This window comes from Aquarana catesbeiana, linkage group LG03, assembly GCF_042186555.1.
Source record: "Aquarana catesbeiana isolate 2022-GZ linkage group LG03, ASM4218655v1, whole genome shotgun sequence".
Lineage (NCBI taxonomy): Eukaryota > Metazoa > Chordata > Amphibia > Anura > Ranidae > Aquarana > Aquarana catesbeiana.
Genome location: NC_133326.1, coordinates 178,250,994 through 178,264,976, shown reverse-complemented (window position 1 = coordinate 178,264,976; position 13,983 = coordinate 178,250,994). Strand labels below are relative to the sequence as shown.

Here is a 13,983-nt window from a genome sequence, read left to right as displayed (position 1 = left end):
ACAGATCTTATTGCAGTAGTTGTGTGCTAGAGCCCATTCACATTGGTCCATTTTGGTCCACACTGTTTAGATGCGTAATCCAAATCTAAAAAAAATCTGTGTTCATGGTCCAATTTGGACTGTATGTCTGTGTAAACATTTGTGCTATTTTTCACATACATACAGCGCAAATGGACCCTATATACTCCCACTGCTGCTCAGGGCCAACATGTAAACATAAGTGTGCAATCCCCAATGTAGAATGACATCAGCTTCATGCATTCTGAATGACTGAAGGCTGAGGTCACTCTGCCCCTGCTGATTACGCACTTTATGTTTACATCTGAAACTTGAAAGAATCATTCATACAGTGGTTAGCGCGGGTACAGAAAGACTGTATCCAAGGTAATTCTGCACTTAGGCTGCCACTACTTGAATGCATTCAGAGTCTACATGTAAACAATAAGTATCAGTGGCACAGATGCAGAGTGCACACATCCAACTTATATGGACACAAGCGCACATATGTTTTTATGAGTTGAAATGCAGTATGGACCACTTTTTATGCAGGATCTTACTGGCAAAATGATGCTCCATAAATACCATATGACCATTGGTAATAGGCTTTAACATTCAATATTACAGTGATATAAAAACCCCACTGGTCTTTTGCAGTCCAGCACACATTAACAACCTGGGAAACCAGTAAGAACCCATCAGCGGTGACATACCAAGAGTGGAGAGATGACAGCAGTCTCTGCAGGCAAAAACAATTTGGTTTATTGACTAAAGCTGGAGAGTGCAAAATCTGGTGTAGTTCTGCGTAGAAACCAATCAGTTCCCAGTTTTCTGTTTTTTTTCAAAGCTTAATTGAACAAGCTGAACTTAGAAACTGATTGGCTACCATGCACAGCTGCACCATATTTTCCACTCTCCTGTTTTACTAAATCAACCTCTAGGTTCTTTAGGATTTACCATATGAAATAAAGACATACAATTCAAACAGAACTGCTATGTATGCTCTTCAAAAGTGGGCCTTTCCTGAAAATACATTTTGTTTTCACAAGAACTTGCAATGCAGTTTATATCATAGCAGTGATTTTACTATAGGGAAACTGCAATCAGTACATTTTATGACAAATAGTATTATCACTCCTTACCTTCAGCCTTGACGGACCCATCGGACATCACCTTCTTGAGTGCAAGCTGGCTTTGGTCTTTGCTGTCATTTGCTGGTGAAGGCAGATTGTCAGACTGAGTTCTTTGAATTGGGAGTACTCCTGCTATGCTGTGTCTATGCTGCTTCCTGGCATAATTACACTGATCGCTTTTATGTGCTGCTGTGGCAGTGTGGGTGAAATGGAAACCCATAGTATGTATCCTCAGATGGAACCAGCTTAAATGTTATTCATGCAAACAGAAGTGTTCTTTTCTGTATTCAGATAGGTAGTGTTTTTAACATCAAAAGAGACACCACATGCACAGCATTAAGGGGCTTTAAAACTGGCTGTTTCTTTTTATTGGTTTAAAATGTTTCCCACCATGGTTCTAATCCTGTGAGAAGACATGCAATAACAAATTTCTGTGACAAACACAAGTATGTCTCTTAGAAAATTTTCATTCACTTAAGCGAAAAACTCTGGGCTCCTGATTGTAAGAACAAGTCATATTCCATAACATTACAATAGCGCTGTTTAGGAAATGGATTTCCTGTTTCTGTTGATGCATAAATATAAATAGCTATACCATAAGGTTAAAACAAAAGCAAATTATCATTTACAACAAAAGTGCTTGCTTTAACATAAGGAATCATAGTTTCAGTGTGCAATATTGCTGTCTCTATAATTGGTCTTTCTTTACATATCTGAAAATAACAGGCATATAATCAGAAATCTGTTGCATAGTCCACTGTGACATGGATTATACCAATGATTGGTTGTAAATTTAGCTGTGAGTTTGTACAACCAGACATTTAACCATACTGATCAGAGTCAGATGACTATGTAGAAAATATTACCACTATCTTCCCTATTTTGCCAACTACATTATAATAAATGGGGATACCCTATTGTACAATTTAAACACGTTATGTCCCACAGTTAAAGTCTATAGTGGCCAGGTTGCCTCACTTTAAATGATAAATACAAATTTATGCTTTAGCAACTACAAACAATTTGAGGGAATTTCAAAAGAAATCCTGACTCTGATTACTGCCTCATATGACCAACTAAAGTGTTATATGAGAACATATTTCCATGTAAATAGTAGATCTAAGTATGGTCTATACCTTCCTTTGTTTCAAATGATTTCATATACATTAAGCCCTTACATCAAAATGTTTGTTACATTTTACAGAACTGATATTATTTTTACAATACTGTCATTTTTTAAAATATCCAACTGACACTTTAATAATATTATGTACATTATATTGAATGACTTTTAAAATACAAAAAAAATGTTAATTTACAATGTATTTCATGGCTATTTTGACTATGCAAAACTCCCTTAAACTGAAAACTGTTAGTAGTGACCAACCTCAATTTATTTTTGCAGTGTAGCATACCATTGATATGCACTGTATAATAAGATAATAAATATTTCTGTTAGAAAGCTACGTTTTAACAATTATGGGACATAGTTCAAGCCCTGTACATACTGTATCACACTGTAGATTTTTTGCTAAGTAGAATTTACCCTTTATTTGACAACTTTATACCTATCTATAGAGCTTCTTTTTCATCTGTACCACAAACAAAAAGTTTGATCTTGATAAGATAAACAATCTAGACTCTAGACAGTAATTCTACAATTTCAAAAAACATAAATACACTTAATTTTTTTTACATATTAGGAATATATGCATGAGCATGCGGTGATAATACGCATTCACTTAGAATGGTATGAGAATTTGTCTTTACAATAATGCGATTTGGTGTTATGACTGGTCTGGTGTAGCCAATGGTTATACTGTAGCGATCACATACATAGGTTTTCTTAAAATATTTGTCAATGAATAAATGTTTAAATGTAGATGATGCAAAAGGGAATATGTATCTACAAAATGTTCTCAAGTATATGATTCTCAAACTAATTAAAAAAAACAAAAATGAAGACTAAACCCACAGAAGTTGAACAAGTAATCAACACTATGGGGCGTAACAGACAATATACAAGATGAAAACACTTTGATGGTAGTATGAACCAATGAGGAAACAGCCAGTTTCATTAAGTATCAGTAAACAAAAAGTTAGGTAACATATATTAAATGTGGACAGAATTTTCACAATAAAGGACATTTAACAAGGTGAACAAGTAGTGACAACAAATAATGGTCAACAAGGGGAAACAGCAGGAAAGGCAACAGATGAACATTAAGCTGCCATGCTGAGGAATTTATTTGCGTCTTTTACTTGGTTGAAGGCGAAGCTGTTGGACAGCTGCTTCGGCAGCAGCGATGGCTGCTCCAGCATCTTCAAGGTGGGTCTGAGTGACACTGCCTTTACTTTGGCTACGTGATGGTCCATGTGAACGGAGGTGTCCCTCAGAGGATGACTTTGAGCTACCAGGGCTGCTATGAGATTTCTCTATAGTGGGAACCTGCATATCTAGTAGTGGAAAACAATAAAACAGGTTTAACGTTGAATACTTCATATGGATTTTGTTATTCTATAGCTACAAAAAAGATACAGTGTATCGTTGACTATTCTTTCAATTAATCTTCAAAACTGAATGAAACATGTAGTAATTTCTATTATGCATATCTTATGTAACTGGGCTGTATTATTAAAGAAACTCCCAAGTTCTTGCTGTTGCCAAGCTGTGAGTACTGTCCCTTGCTGTAAGCACACAGGTGGAGTCTGTTCCAGCTTCATACAAATGCTATTTTGTAAGCAAAGTCACACTTTGATGATGTAACTTTCTTCAAAATCTTTATTTAACAGATCAGTGCACATCCAGATCCCCAACAAATGGGTAACACATGTTAGAAGAGTGGGACTCCGAGGCAGGGGTCTGGTTGTGCACTGTTCTGTTTAATAAATATTTTTGAAGATGTCATTGTGTGCATCCGTGTTATCAACATAGTGATTTGGGATGAAGTTTACAAGTATGTTTCTATAAAGTACAATTGTGCATTAGCGATGAGTGAATCTATCCAGGTTTGATTCACCAATAGTTTGGCAAATCCTGTTTGAAATCTGGTGAACCCAAACTTAGTGAATCCCTTTGAGGTCTATTAGGCAGTAAATCCTGTTAGTAAATGTGGACAAATTTTAGATCTAATAGGCAAACTACTGCCAAAAAAGGTATGGCAGGCTGGGCATTGCCATGGGACATGTACCAAAATGTAAAAAAACATAGATAGATAATAGCTGCACATAGAAGTTGGCCAGTAGCTTGGTGCAGCTATCACTGTTCTTGCTGATGCAAAACCGTCCTGTCACTGGCCATGTGCTATTAAACACTTATTAAGAATTAGGAGACCGCAGATGATGCAGCAGTATAACATTGGAGAGTAGAACATTTTAATGAAGGAGAATTGGTTGAAATGTGGCAGAGAAAAATAGTACAGTCAGGTGTTTTACTACAAGAATCAAGAGACTGCAGATGACACAGCAGTGTAAAATTGGCGAGCAGCAGTATCATTTTAAATAGCACAGCTAGGCCCAAATGTACTAGACACAAAGAGGACAGGCTGGGGTTTTACAAGAGCTATGATACAGCAGAGGACATAGCAGTGTATAGCTGGCCAGTGGCAGGACAGTTTTTTTCAGGGATAATAGGTCTAAAACACTATTCTTGCTTTTTTCCCTTTCAAATGATGCCGTGATATTTTGCAGACAAAAGGCAGCTTAAAGAATAAATAAATGCGACCCCTGAATACTCAACCCTGAAATAAAAGTCAATTTTTCAAAGAGAGGTCTTACAACATTAAAAAAAAAGAAAAAAAGTTCAGCTTAAAAAAGGTCCTATCAACATACAATAAAAAATTAATACTGAATATCCCCAAAAACATTCTTTCTGAAACAAACGCCCACGTTTTTTTAAGAAAAGTATTGCTGAAAATCAAAGCAGGTTACCCTATAATAAAATCCCTATCAACATAAAATAAAAACAAATATACTCTCCAAATAAATGATAACCCCCAAATACTGACACACTGAAACAAAATACTTTTTTTTTATAAGAAGCATTGCAACCCCAAATCAACCACAACATAAAATGAAAGACACAAAAAGCCCCCTATAATAAGAACAAGAAAGGCAAAGGGGTTGATTGCCTAAAGAGCTAGCAATTAGAACTAGAATACAGTTTCCTAACTGACACAAATCTGTGTTTGTCAGCCTTCCTTATGCTTTCCCTACAGGAGCTTCCTATACACTAACACTATGGCTTTTCTGTGCCCACCTTTTATACTGAGGCCCTTCTTTATCTTCTGACCATAGTTCAAACAAAATGCAGTACATTACGATTTGAAAAAACCCCAAAAAAAAAAAGTTTCTCCCCCAAACCCATGGTAGCAGTGAATCCATACCTCATCCCTATTCTCTTATGTATAGCTTCTGTCTTGGAAGCAAATTTAAAGTAGAGCACCCTCCCCCCTCCACTGCCACACTTTTTTTTTGGGGGGGGGGTACCTGGTTTGACAGGTACTGCTCCCACTTCTGGTTCAGATTGCCGCAGCAAACTAAGATGGAAGTTTGGCCCCCCTCCTTCCCCCGCAGTCTTCTGGGACACATCGCAGTGCCCAGAAGACTGTGAGACTATTCTCAAGGCGCAGCGTGACTCACGCATGTGCAGTAAGAAACAGACTGTGAAGCCATAAGGCTTCACTTCCTGTTTCCCTTACTAGAAATGCTGGCACCTGCACCTGAAGCCAATTGAAGAATTGGCTCGGGGAGGACATCGTGGGATCCCTGGACAGGTAAGTGTCTTTATCTTAAAAGTCAGCGGCTATAGTATTTGTAGCTGCTGACTTTTATTTTTTTTCTGAAGGAGCCTGGAGCTCTTCTTTAACCATTTCTTCTTGGAAATTACTTACATATGTATGTCTCCAAAAATGTCTTCAGACAATATAGCTAGAAGGAACATATACACCACGTATAGCCCTACTCAAAAAACTGTTGTAAACCAAGCAATAATGACTTGCTGAGTCATTTCCAAATACCAGCATCATTTAGTGAATATGCCTTATGAGGAGGCAGATTCATTAAGGACTACCAAACAGTTGATTAACTGTCAGTAACCAGATGCACAGGTTTACTAGCCCCTTTACAGCATAGCAAGACTCACCAACTGTATTGAGTACACAAAATAGGCAGACCCCTGCTGTGTGGCTTCATACCGCTAGTTCCCATGCTTGTGGCCAAATTGTGTATTCCTGCTTCATTTATAAATGTTTATAAACTACCAAGTTTTAACACTACAAAGAATTAAACAATAATATATGTTTTATATAGTTTTAATTTGACTTAATTTGAATATTATAATGTGTTACCTTTAGATGGATCTGGAAAAATTCCATGACTTCTGCTTTTAATGACTGAAGGCTTTGGCGACTGCTGACTGCTTTGGCCAGAATGTTTTGCATGGTCAATACTTTCACTTTGCTCCTTCAATGGATACCATCGCGGCATATTGTCGAGAAAGGCAGCATTTGATAAATCTATTAACACCTACAAGCAAAGGCATTTTTATACATTTAAACATATTCATAAACACATAAAAATATAAAAACTATACATATGCACTTATTAATTAACAACTGTATTTGAGCTGGTGTTATGTTTTATTGGTAGTATTTATCTGAAAACATACTTAATTCATTGAATGCAGATATAACAGATATGTTTATTGATTTTATTGTGGAAAGTTTGCAAATTATCATTAGCAAACTTTCAAGTTATTTCAATTTGTTGTATATAATACAACTGCAAGAAACTGCGCAGATATAAAAGAATGGACAATATGACAGATAACAACATTAAACTACTTTATTTTTCTCAGCTGTCACTTTTTAAGACTTTTTGTCCCATGTTAGATATGGCAATTAAGTTAAAACCATTTTTTGATTAGCGAGATTGCATAGTTGTGAACCACTTTTTTCATGTGTCAATTGCTTACCTCACCAAGAAAATCATTTGAAGAGAACCTGTCATAATCCCATACAGTAACTTCTAAAGTTTTCTTCATTAGCTGCATTAAAATTAAAAATACAGTTAATTTTATTTTTTACATTGTCACAAGCACTCTATCAATTTCTCAGGTGAATTATTAATTAATGAAAGAAAAACTTGATGACTTGTTGAAAGACATTACATATTTTCTGTATTTACAAGAACACTGAACCTTTCATGTTTGTCACATTACTTATTGGTAATATTGATTTTAAAATGTTACTTTGTTATGTAAAACCTACAAACTGCTTCACTTTTTAATCTTCAATTTGCAGTAAGATATTGTTTGTTTACATATGGTTTCACCACCCCTTCTCACCACCTCAGCCAATTAAAGAACATCTTGTGTTTAAAAAAATATAAGACATTATGTGAATAGCAGCAGTGCCAAGCAAATTACACCCTCTGGTCAATGTGCAGAGGGGAAGCTGCTTGACATATGACCTGGAAGATTGTTGCTATCACTGCCATAGCGCTGACTGCTACAGTGATTTTAGCTTGCCCAGTGACCCCCTCAGGTATGAGATATGCATACTGTACCTACATTGGTCCAAGCTGGACCAGTGTAAGTATGCAATAAAGATCATACCTGGAGTTCAGCTAAAACTCTTTCAGTAGCAATGGATTACAATGTTTTACATGTAGTTTAGCCCTAATCTAAAAAATTGACAATACAAAAATATTATGAAACTATTCTATCACATACTGACCAAGCCAGTCATACCACACTTCATATCACTTGACATAAATATCACACTGTTTATAAATACCGCAGGTAAACTGCAGCACATAAGTGTGAAAGCAGCTTACAGGGGGCTCAGAACAGTAAGGGTTCTTTTCCATTTTCAGTTTGGGGGGGTGGTAAAACTGCATAGTTAAGACACAATTTTATCACCCCGCCCCAACTGCACACTCTTTAGGTGCAGTGGCCAGGGGTGTACACATGTTGCAGCTGCAGCAGGAGTTATACGCCCTGTCATGGTTGGTGTGTGCACCTATCAAGCATGCCCCATTCAAATTAGTGAGGCCACTCTGTGTCCTGTAATCTTGTGCAGTACAGCAAACAAGGGGTTAAAGCAGGCAGGGATTTGTTGCTTTCTCACCCCCTTCTTTAACCCCCTGGACCCAGCATGCAGTTGCGTGGCGCTCGCAGAGTGGCCCCATTTACTTGAATGTGTCTTGATTGGCAGGTGGTAGCACCCACCAAAAGTAACAGGGGATTTAGTTCCTGCTGCAGCATGTGTATACCTTTTGGCTGCTGCCTCAGCAGTAAGGCTCCATTCACACTAGCGCGTTTTTTGATGCATTTTGCATTTTGCATAAATGCATGGGAATTTTTTAACATGGGTTCCTATGGAACATGTTCACATCAATGCCTTTTTGTATCTCTGCATTTTTGGAAAGGGTCAGGGACTTTTTTTCATGCAAAATGCAGCATTTTGCATGTAATGGAATTCAGTGGACAAGCATCAAAAACGCAAGTGCACCGTTTTTGCAGCGTTTTTGATGCGTTTTTGATGCGTTTTTGCCGTTTTTTTTTTTTAAATTTTTTTTTTGACTGTAAAAAAAAACTGTAAAAAAAAAAAAAAAAAAACCGCAAAACGCGGCAAAAACGCCGCAAAAACGCTACAAAAACGCTGCTCAAAAACGTGGCAAGCATGAAAAAAAAAACTCCAAAAACGCTCAAAAGCAACATGCATAGGTGTGAATCGAGCCTTAAAGGGGGTAGGAATTGGGGGAGATAAATCCACAACTCAACTGCAGGGTTTTACCACCCCCCAACGTTACGTGTGAATAAGCCCTAAGCGTGCTGCTGCCGAATGCAACTAAGGGCTCATTTACAAGTGCAGCAGGCACTGCTGCTCCTCTAAAAAAATGTTCTGAATGTGTTTGACAGGTGGTGAGGAGGCAATACGTTGCTTCCTCACCACCTGTTTTAAGTCCATGGTTGCCATGCAATGCATGTGATTGCAACAGTAGTAGTAATATGGCAATTAGAGGTTTAAATCAGGTGTGAGGAGGCGTGAAGGTGAAGGGAAAGCTCTGCAATGGGACAGGGATGGTAAAAAATAAACTGACAGGGGTTATAACTCTCCCTTACTTTATCCAAAATGAAAAAAAAAGTGTTTGTATAGTTATACTTTAAGCACAAATTTCTGATAATTTTATGGAGAGGACTAAGAAGATATAACCATGCCAATGGTGCAGCAGAAAACATATAGCACAGTGAGGAAGGATTGTGGTCCATGATGAGAGGACAGTCAAAATTAGAAGCGGTGCCCCCCCACACAGTTGCGGAATGCCAGCTGCCCGCATACCGGAAGCAGTGAGGCTGCTTTATGGGGGCGCTAGACTTATTTGCTTCTCAGCCCAGTCCGCCCCATAAGACCGGTGCTACACTAACAGTGTAGCGCAAGCCGGCAGGGACTCTTTCCATTCTGCTGCCCCTGCAAAGTGCTGCCCTAGGCCTGGGCCTTGTTGGCCTAGGCCAGGATACAATGTTGTGTCAGCGACTGCATGCAAGGTGAATATCTCCTAAACCGTACAGGTTTAGGAGATATTCATTTTACCTACAGGTAAGCCTTATTATAGGCTTACCTGCAGGTAAAAATGTGAAAGCGGGATATACAACCGCTTTAAGGTTGCCTGCCATGGTCTACAGCAACCCTTATGACATCATTTAACTACTCCAGTTCAAGTTGAGTAGATTCTAAACACAAACCCAACAAACCTGCTCAATGGAGATGTTTTTGTAAATCACTGTCTGATTCCATTCTGGGTTTAAACTTTTCTGTACATATTTTGTTCTTCTTTTATATTCAGCACTGAAACAGAAAATGTGTTAATAAGATCGTAATATAGAAAAAGGTACATGCTTCAAAAACAGAGGTAGCATATTATTAACTGTGAGAGGTGCTAATGTTAACATACCAAATTTCATTTTGTCATTCAAGACGCATGAGCTAAGTCTGCAGTCCCCTACCATCAAAATGCCCTCCTCTTACAAGAGTTGGTGGTCCTTTTTCTCACCATCTCCAGTGAAATTTGAAATGATGTGACTGTGTGATTCTGCTTAATACTTTCTGCAGCCTTGTAATTGAAGGTCCTCAGTATGGACCAGTGGTTGCAAAATAATTCTGCTGGAGCCTGTGTAATACACTCGCTATCCTTTAATCCCAGTGCAATTCCAGGCTCCTATGCAAAAAAAATTATAAATATACTTTTTTTTTTTTAAATGAATATGTGGGCATTTATTATTTTTTTATCAAAAAATTTACTTAGCCTTTAAGGTTCACCATAATTCACCATATTCATGCAGTGACCATTAAAAAAGTTACCTTAATAATCATAGTATACCTCTAACTTCAACCGGGGAAGAGAAAGTTTGAGTAGAACTTTCAGTTGAGGCTGGAAATGATTGTAACTGCTAGGGCAGAAGGAAGATGTAGGTGTTTGAAACTGAAACTCCAGTGCTTGTAGAAGTTTCATTGGGAGTGGTGAAGATTTTGAAATTTGTGTGTTACTCATTAGGACACCTAACTAAAACATATATTTACATGGAGTATACAATTCTGATTATTGTTTGCACAGCTGTGCTGACCTAATTACAAAATAGTAGTCATATTCTTTAGGCACAATTGGCTACTAGTTAATTATTAAATTTGGTTTTATTTTAACTCACCGGGGATCACTGTAACTAGTTTGAAGACAGTTTAAGTATGAAGAGAAGTATGGGTTTTTGTTTTTCTTTTACATCATACATACTGTACCTAGCTGGATGCAGCATTAGTCCGATGCTGCAACTGTCCCCCACTGGCTCTCAGCTTTTTTCAGAGTTAAAGCTGTTTCATGGCTGAAAATCTCCTCTCAAAACCCACTAGTTCTGGGGGGGGGGTTTCCAGCCAGAAAACGCTCCTGCCAAAAACTGTTGATAACAGCCTATGTGTGCATGGACACATAGGATAACATGCTGGGGAGTTTATTGGCTGCAGAAAAAAATGTCTGAAGCCAAAAACATCCAGTGTGCATTAGGCCTATCACTGTGAACTGAGCGATCAAACACTGTCAGTCGCCGGCTCTCTGCTCTGTCCACTGCTGTGCGCTGCAGTGCTGGGCTGCAGAAGGAACGGCAGCGGCTGATTCAGGCTCTATATGGTCGTGATCCTTACCAAGCCTGGATTGGCTCTGTGATGTTAGCCGACAGCAGGCTTCAACCCGCTGCCTGCTGAAAACGGGTCACAGGGATGCAGAACAAACTGCACTCCTGTGATCCATACAAACAAGCTTTGGCTGTACTTCTCCTTTAATATGACATCAGACCTTCTAAAGGTTTTGGAATCCAAACAGCATAAATCACTTGCAAATATTGACCTTTTTATGAAAATTACATTATAGACTGATACAGAAACACTAACAGAAATGTAGTGCGGAAAAAGCAATCAGATGTTGCTTTTATTTCCTATTCCAAACCAAAAAAATGTAAGTTGGATTTCAGTTGTTTTTTGTACTCTCCTTATTGTCTTGTTTGTGTAAAGTATCCCCTGTATATACTGTGCATACTTTTAAAAATTATGAACGTTCTATGACTTCTGTACTGGAACATCTTTGGAGCATTCTAGAGGTTGTTTTCATAGACATTAACATTTCTCAGCACAATCTAAATTATACATTTATATACAGTTATGTTTGTAGTTATAATAGTAAAAGCAAATGTGACAGTGTCAAAGTACAAATAGTATGAGCCTTTTCAAAATTGATGATATAGTAACTTTACCAACTGTTAACAATAATACCAATAATATTCATCTTTCATTGATCTGTTTGCTCAAATTCATTGATTGCTCGAAATAAACCTAAGGTTATAATAGTAAATGTTCCAACTCTACCTGGCATTCTGGACAACCATGACTTGGCTGCAACGACCCATTTTCGAGACACAGTGCAATCATTACACATAGATGTGAAAGCACAGGAAGCAACCAAGATAGAACATAAGATACACATAAAAGACATAACACAAAGATTAAATGCATACAGTGTATTTGACAATACAAAAATGCCCTGTGTGGCCATTTGTGTTACAGGCACACACAGTCCAGTGAAAATACTAAAGTAAAAGCCAACATAGACATATACAGCAAACACAAGCAAAATTACAAATTATAATCCCATAATCAATTCAAACATGCATCTATCACAAATAGTAATTATTCTTTTTCTGGTAACTATTGTTTTGCAAAATCATTCTGAGGAAAAAAAATGATCACACTTTAAAGACTTTACATTTGAAAGTATGTTTATATATCCTGTGGATCACGTAAGGCTCTTTTTATTTCACATTATCTGAACGAAACAAAGGTTAATTTCAGTTCTCAAGAAATCGATACATAACTACAATGTGCCACCACAAAAGTGAACCAATTTCAGCAAATATAAAAACAAAATTTGACAATAGCTAAACAGTTTTTTGCTGTCAAGAGCTCTCCATGAATCACAGGATGAAAAGTTCAGAACATACGGTGATACTGAATATTTCAAAAGACAACATGACGAAAATACAGTGAATAAAGTGCACAAAAATAAACACTGGAACAAAGGGTATACAAAACTGGTGAAACTCCCTACTCACTTACTGTACTTACAACCTGTCTTGGAAAATGGAATATCAAATCTAATAGGTTACTATCACTAAACACATCTTAACTGAAACTAATTCCCACTCTTTACTCATCCTCTTGCTACACCTATCACTAATACAAGCAGAACTTAATAGCCAAAGCTTACCTGTTTTTGATAGTGACCATGTAAAAATTGTAGCCTAAATGCACTAACTTTATTTAATTCAAATTTATAAAGATTGAGAGATACATCATCGTTAAAATGCTGCATCACATAACCATGCAATGCAATACAGTGTCAAGCATGGACAGTCATCCCATTTCACTCTCTTGTCACATTTGCCCCTCCCAGGGAACTGAATCATAGATTCTAAGACTAAGCCCCCTGGGATAGGTAAAATGCAGAAGAGTGGAATAACACATATATCCATGTTGGACATGGGATTGTAATAGATAACTGCCCATTTTTTATGAACGGTGAAGAGAAGAAGGTAATATTTCTGAGTAAGTACACATTACGCTGGTGTCAGCAGCTTGAGACATACTTGGCAGGGGAGAGCTGCCAGTGAGGATGAACCTGAGACAGCACTAAGCTTTGTTCAACTTTATTTATTATTGCTCCAATGTTACAGTTCCATACATATATGGCAGGCCCTGGGTATTACGTTCTTCCACCTTTTCCATGACCGCTGATATTCACTGCTATCACAGAGATAGACTGTATGTCTATAATACATTTTATCTTTATTTGAATTGTAGCGCTGGCAGATTTGCGATCTACCATCTGATAGGTAAATTTAGTAACTTGTTTGTTAAGAAGGTTAGATTTGCCTCTGTTCCAGCTTGGCTGACGTTGCGTGTGTTTCCATACTGAGCCGTGGGTGTCGTTGTTACTGCTGGCTAGTGTTGGAAGGGCAGCGTGTCTAAGCATATGGATGCTCTTCTGTCCCGGAGATAACTCGGTGGAGGTGGTCCTCCGAGTTGCATTCTGGGCAAGGGTATTTATGGGACAGACGCCATATTTTGGGGTTCGTTTTACAGCCACCTGCTGGCCCTCCTGGCTGACAGGTATGCGTTAGAGAGCTATCTCGTGGTCCTCCATTCCGGAGGCCCACGTTGCTGTGGCGCAGGGGGTGGGCCCAGAAGCTTGTCTGGGGCCTACCACAGAGGCCGAGGAATGGTCCTGAGCTGTCTATCCAGAGTGAAGA

The 13,983-nt window shown here is 38.0% G+C and overlaps 1 protein-coding gene across 9 annotated transcripts in view; it reads right to left on the bottom strand.

Annotated features, from left to right (window-relative positions):
* Positions 1-13,983, bottom strand: part of PCLO (piccolo presynaptic cytomatrix protein) — a 547,854-nt gene that overhangs the window by 71,667 nt on the left and 462,204 nt on the right. For 2 of the 9 annotated variants that reach the window (XM_073619550.1, XM_073619552.1), the window contains 6 exons: positions 12,044-12,070; positions 9,889-9,982; positions 7,105-7,176; positions 6,479-6,656; positions 3,393-3,587; positions 1,140-1,319 (listed from right to left, as the gene is read on the bottom strand). In XM_073619550.1, the coding sequence (XP_073475651.1) occupies positions 1,140-1,319; positions 3,393-3,587; positions 6,479-6,656; positions 7,105-7,176; positions 9,889-9,982; positions 12,044-12,070 (746 nt within the window). The remainder of the gene's footprint in view (positions 1-1,139; positions 1,320-3,392; positions 3,588-6,478; positions 6,657-7,104; positions 7,177-9,888; positions 9,983-12,043; positions 12,071-13,983) is intronic. The other 7 variants (XM_073619555.1, XM_073619557.1, XM_073619556.1 and 4 more) reach the window with 5 other exon arrangements.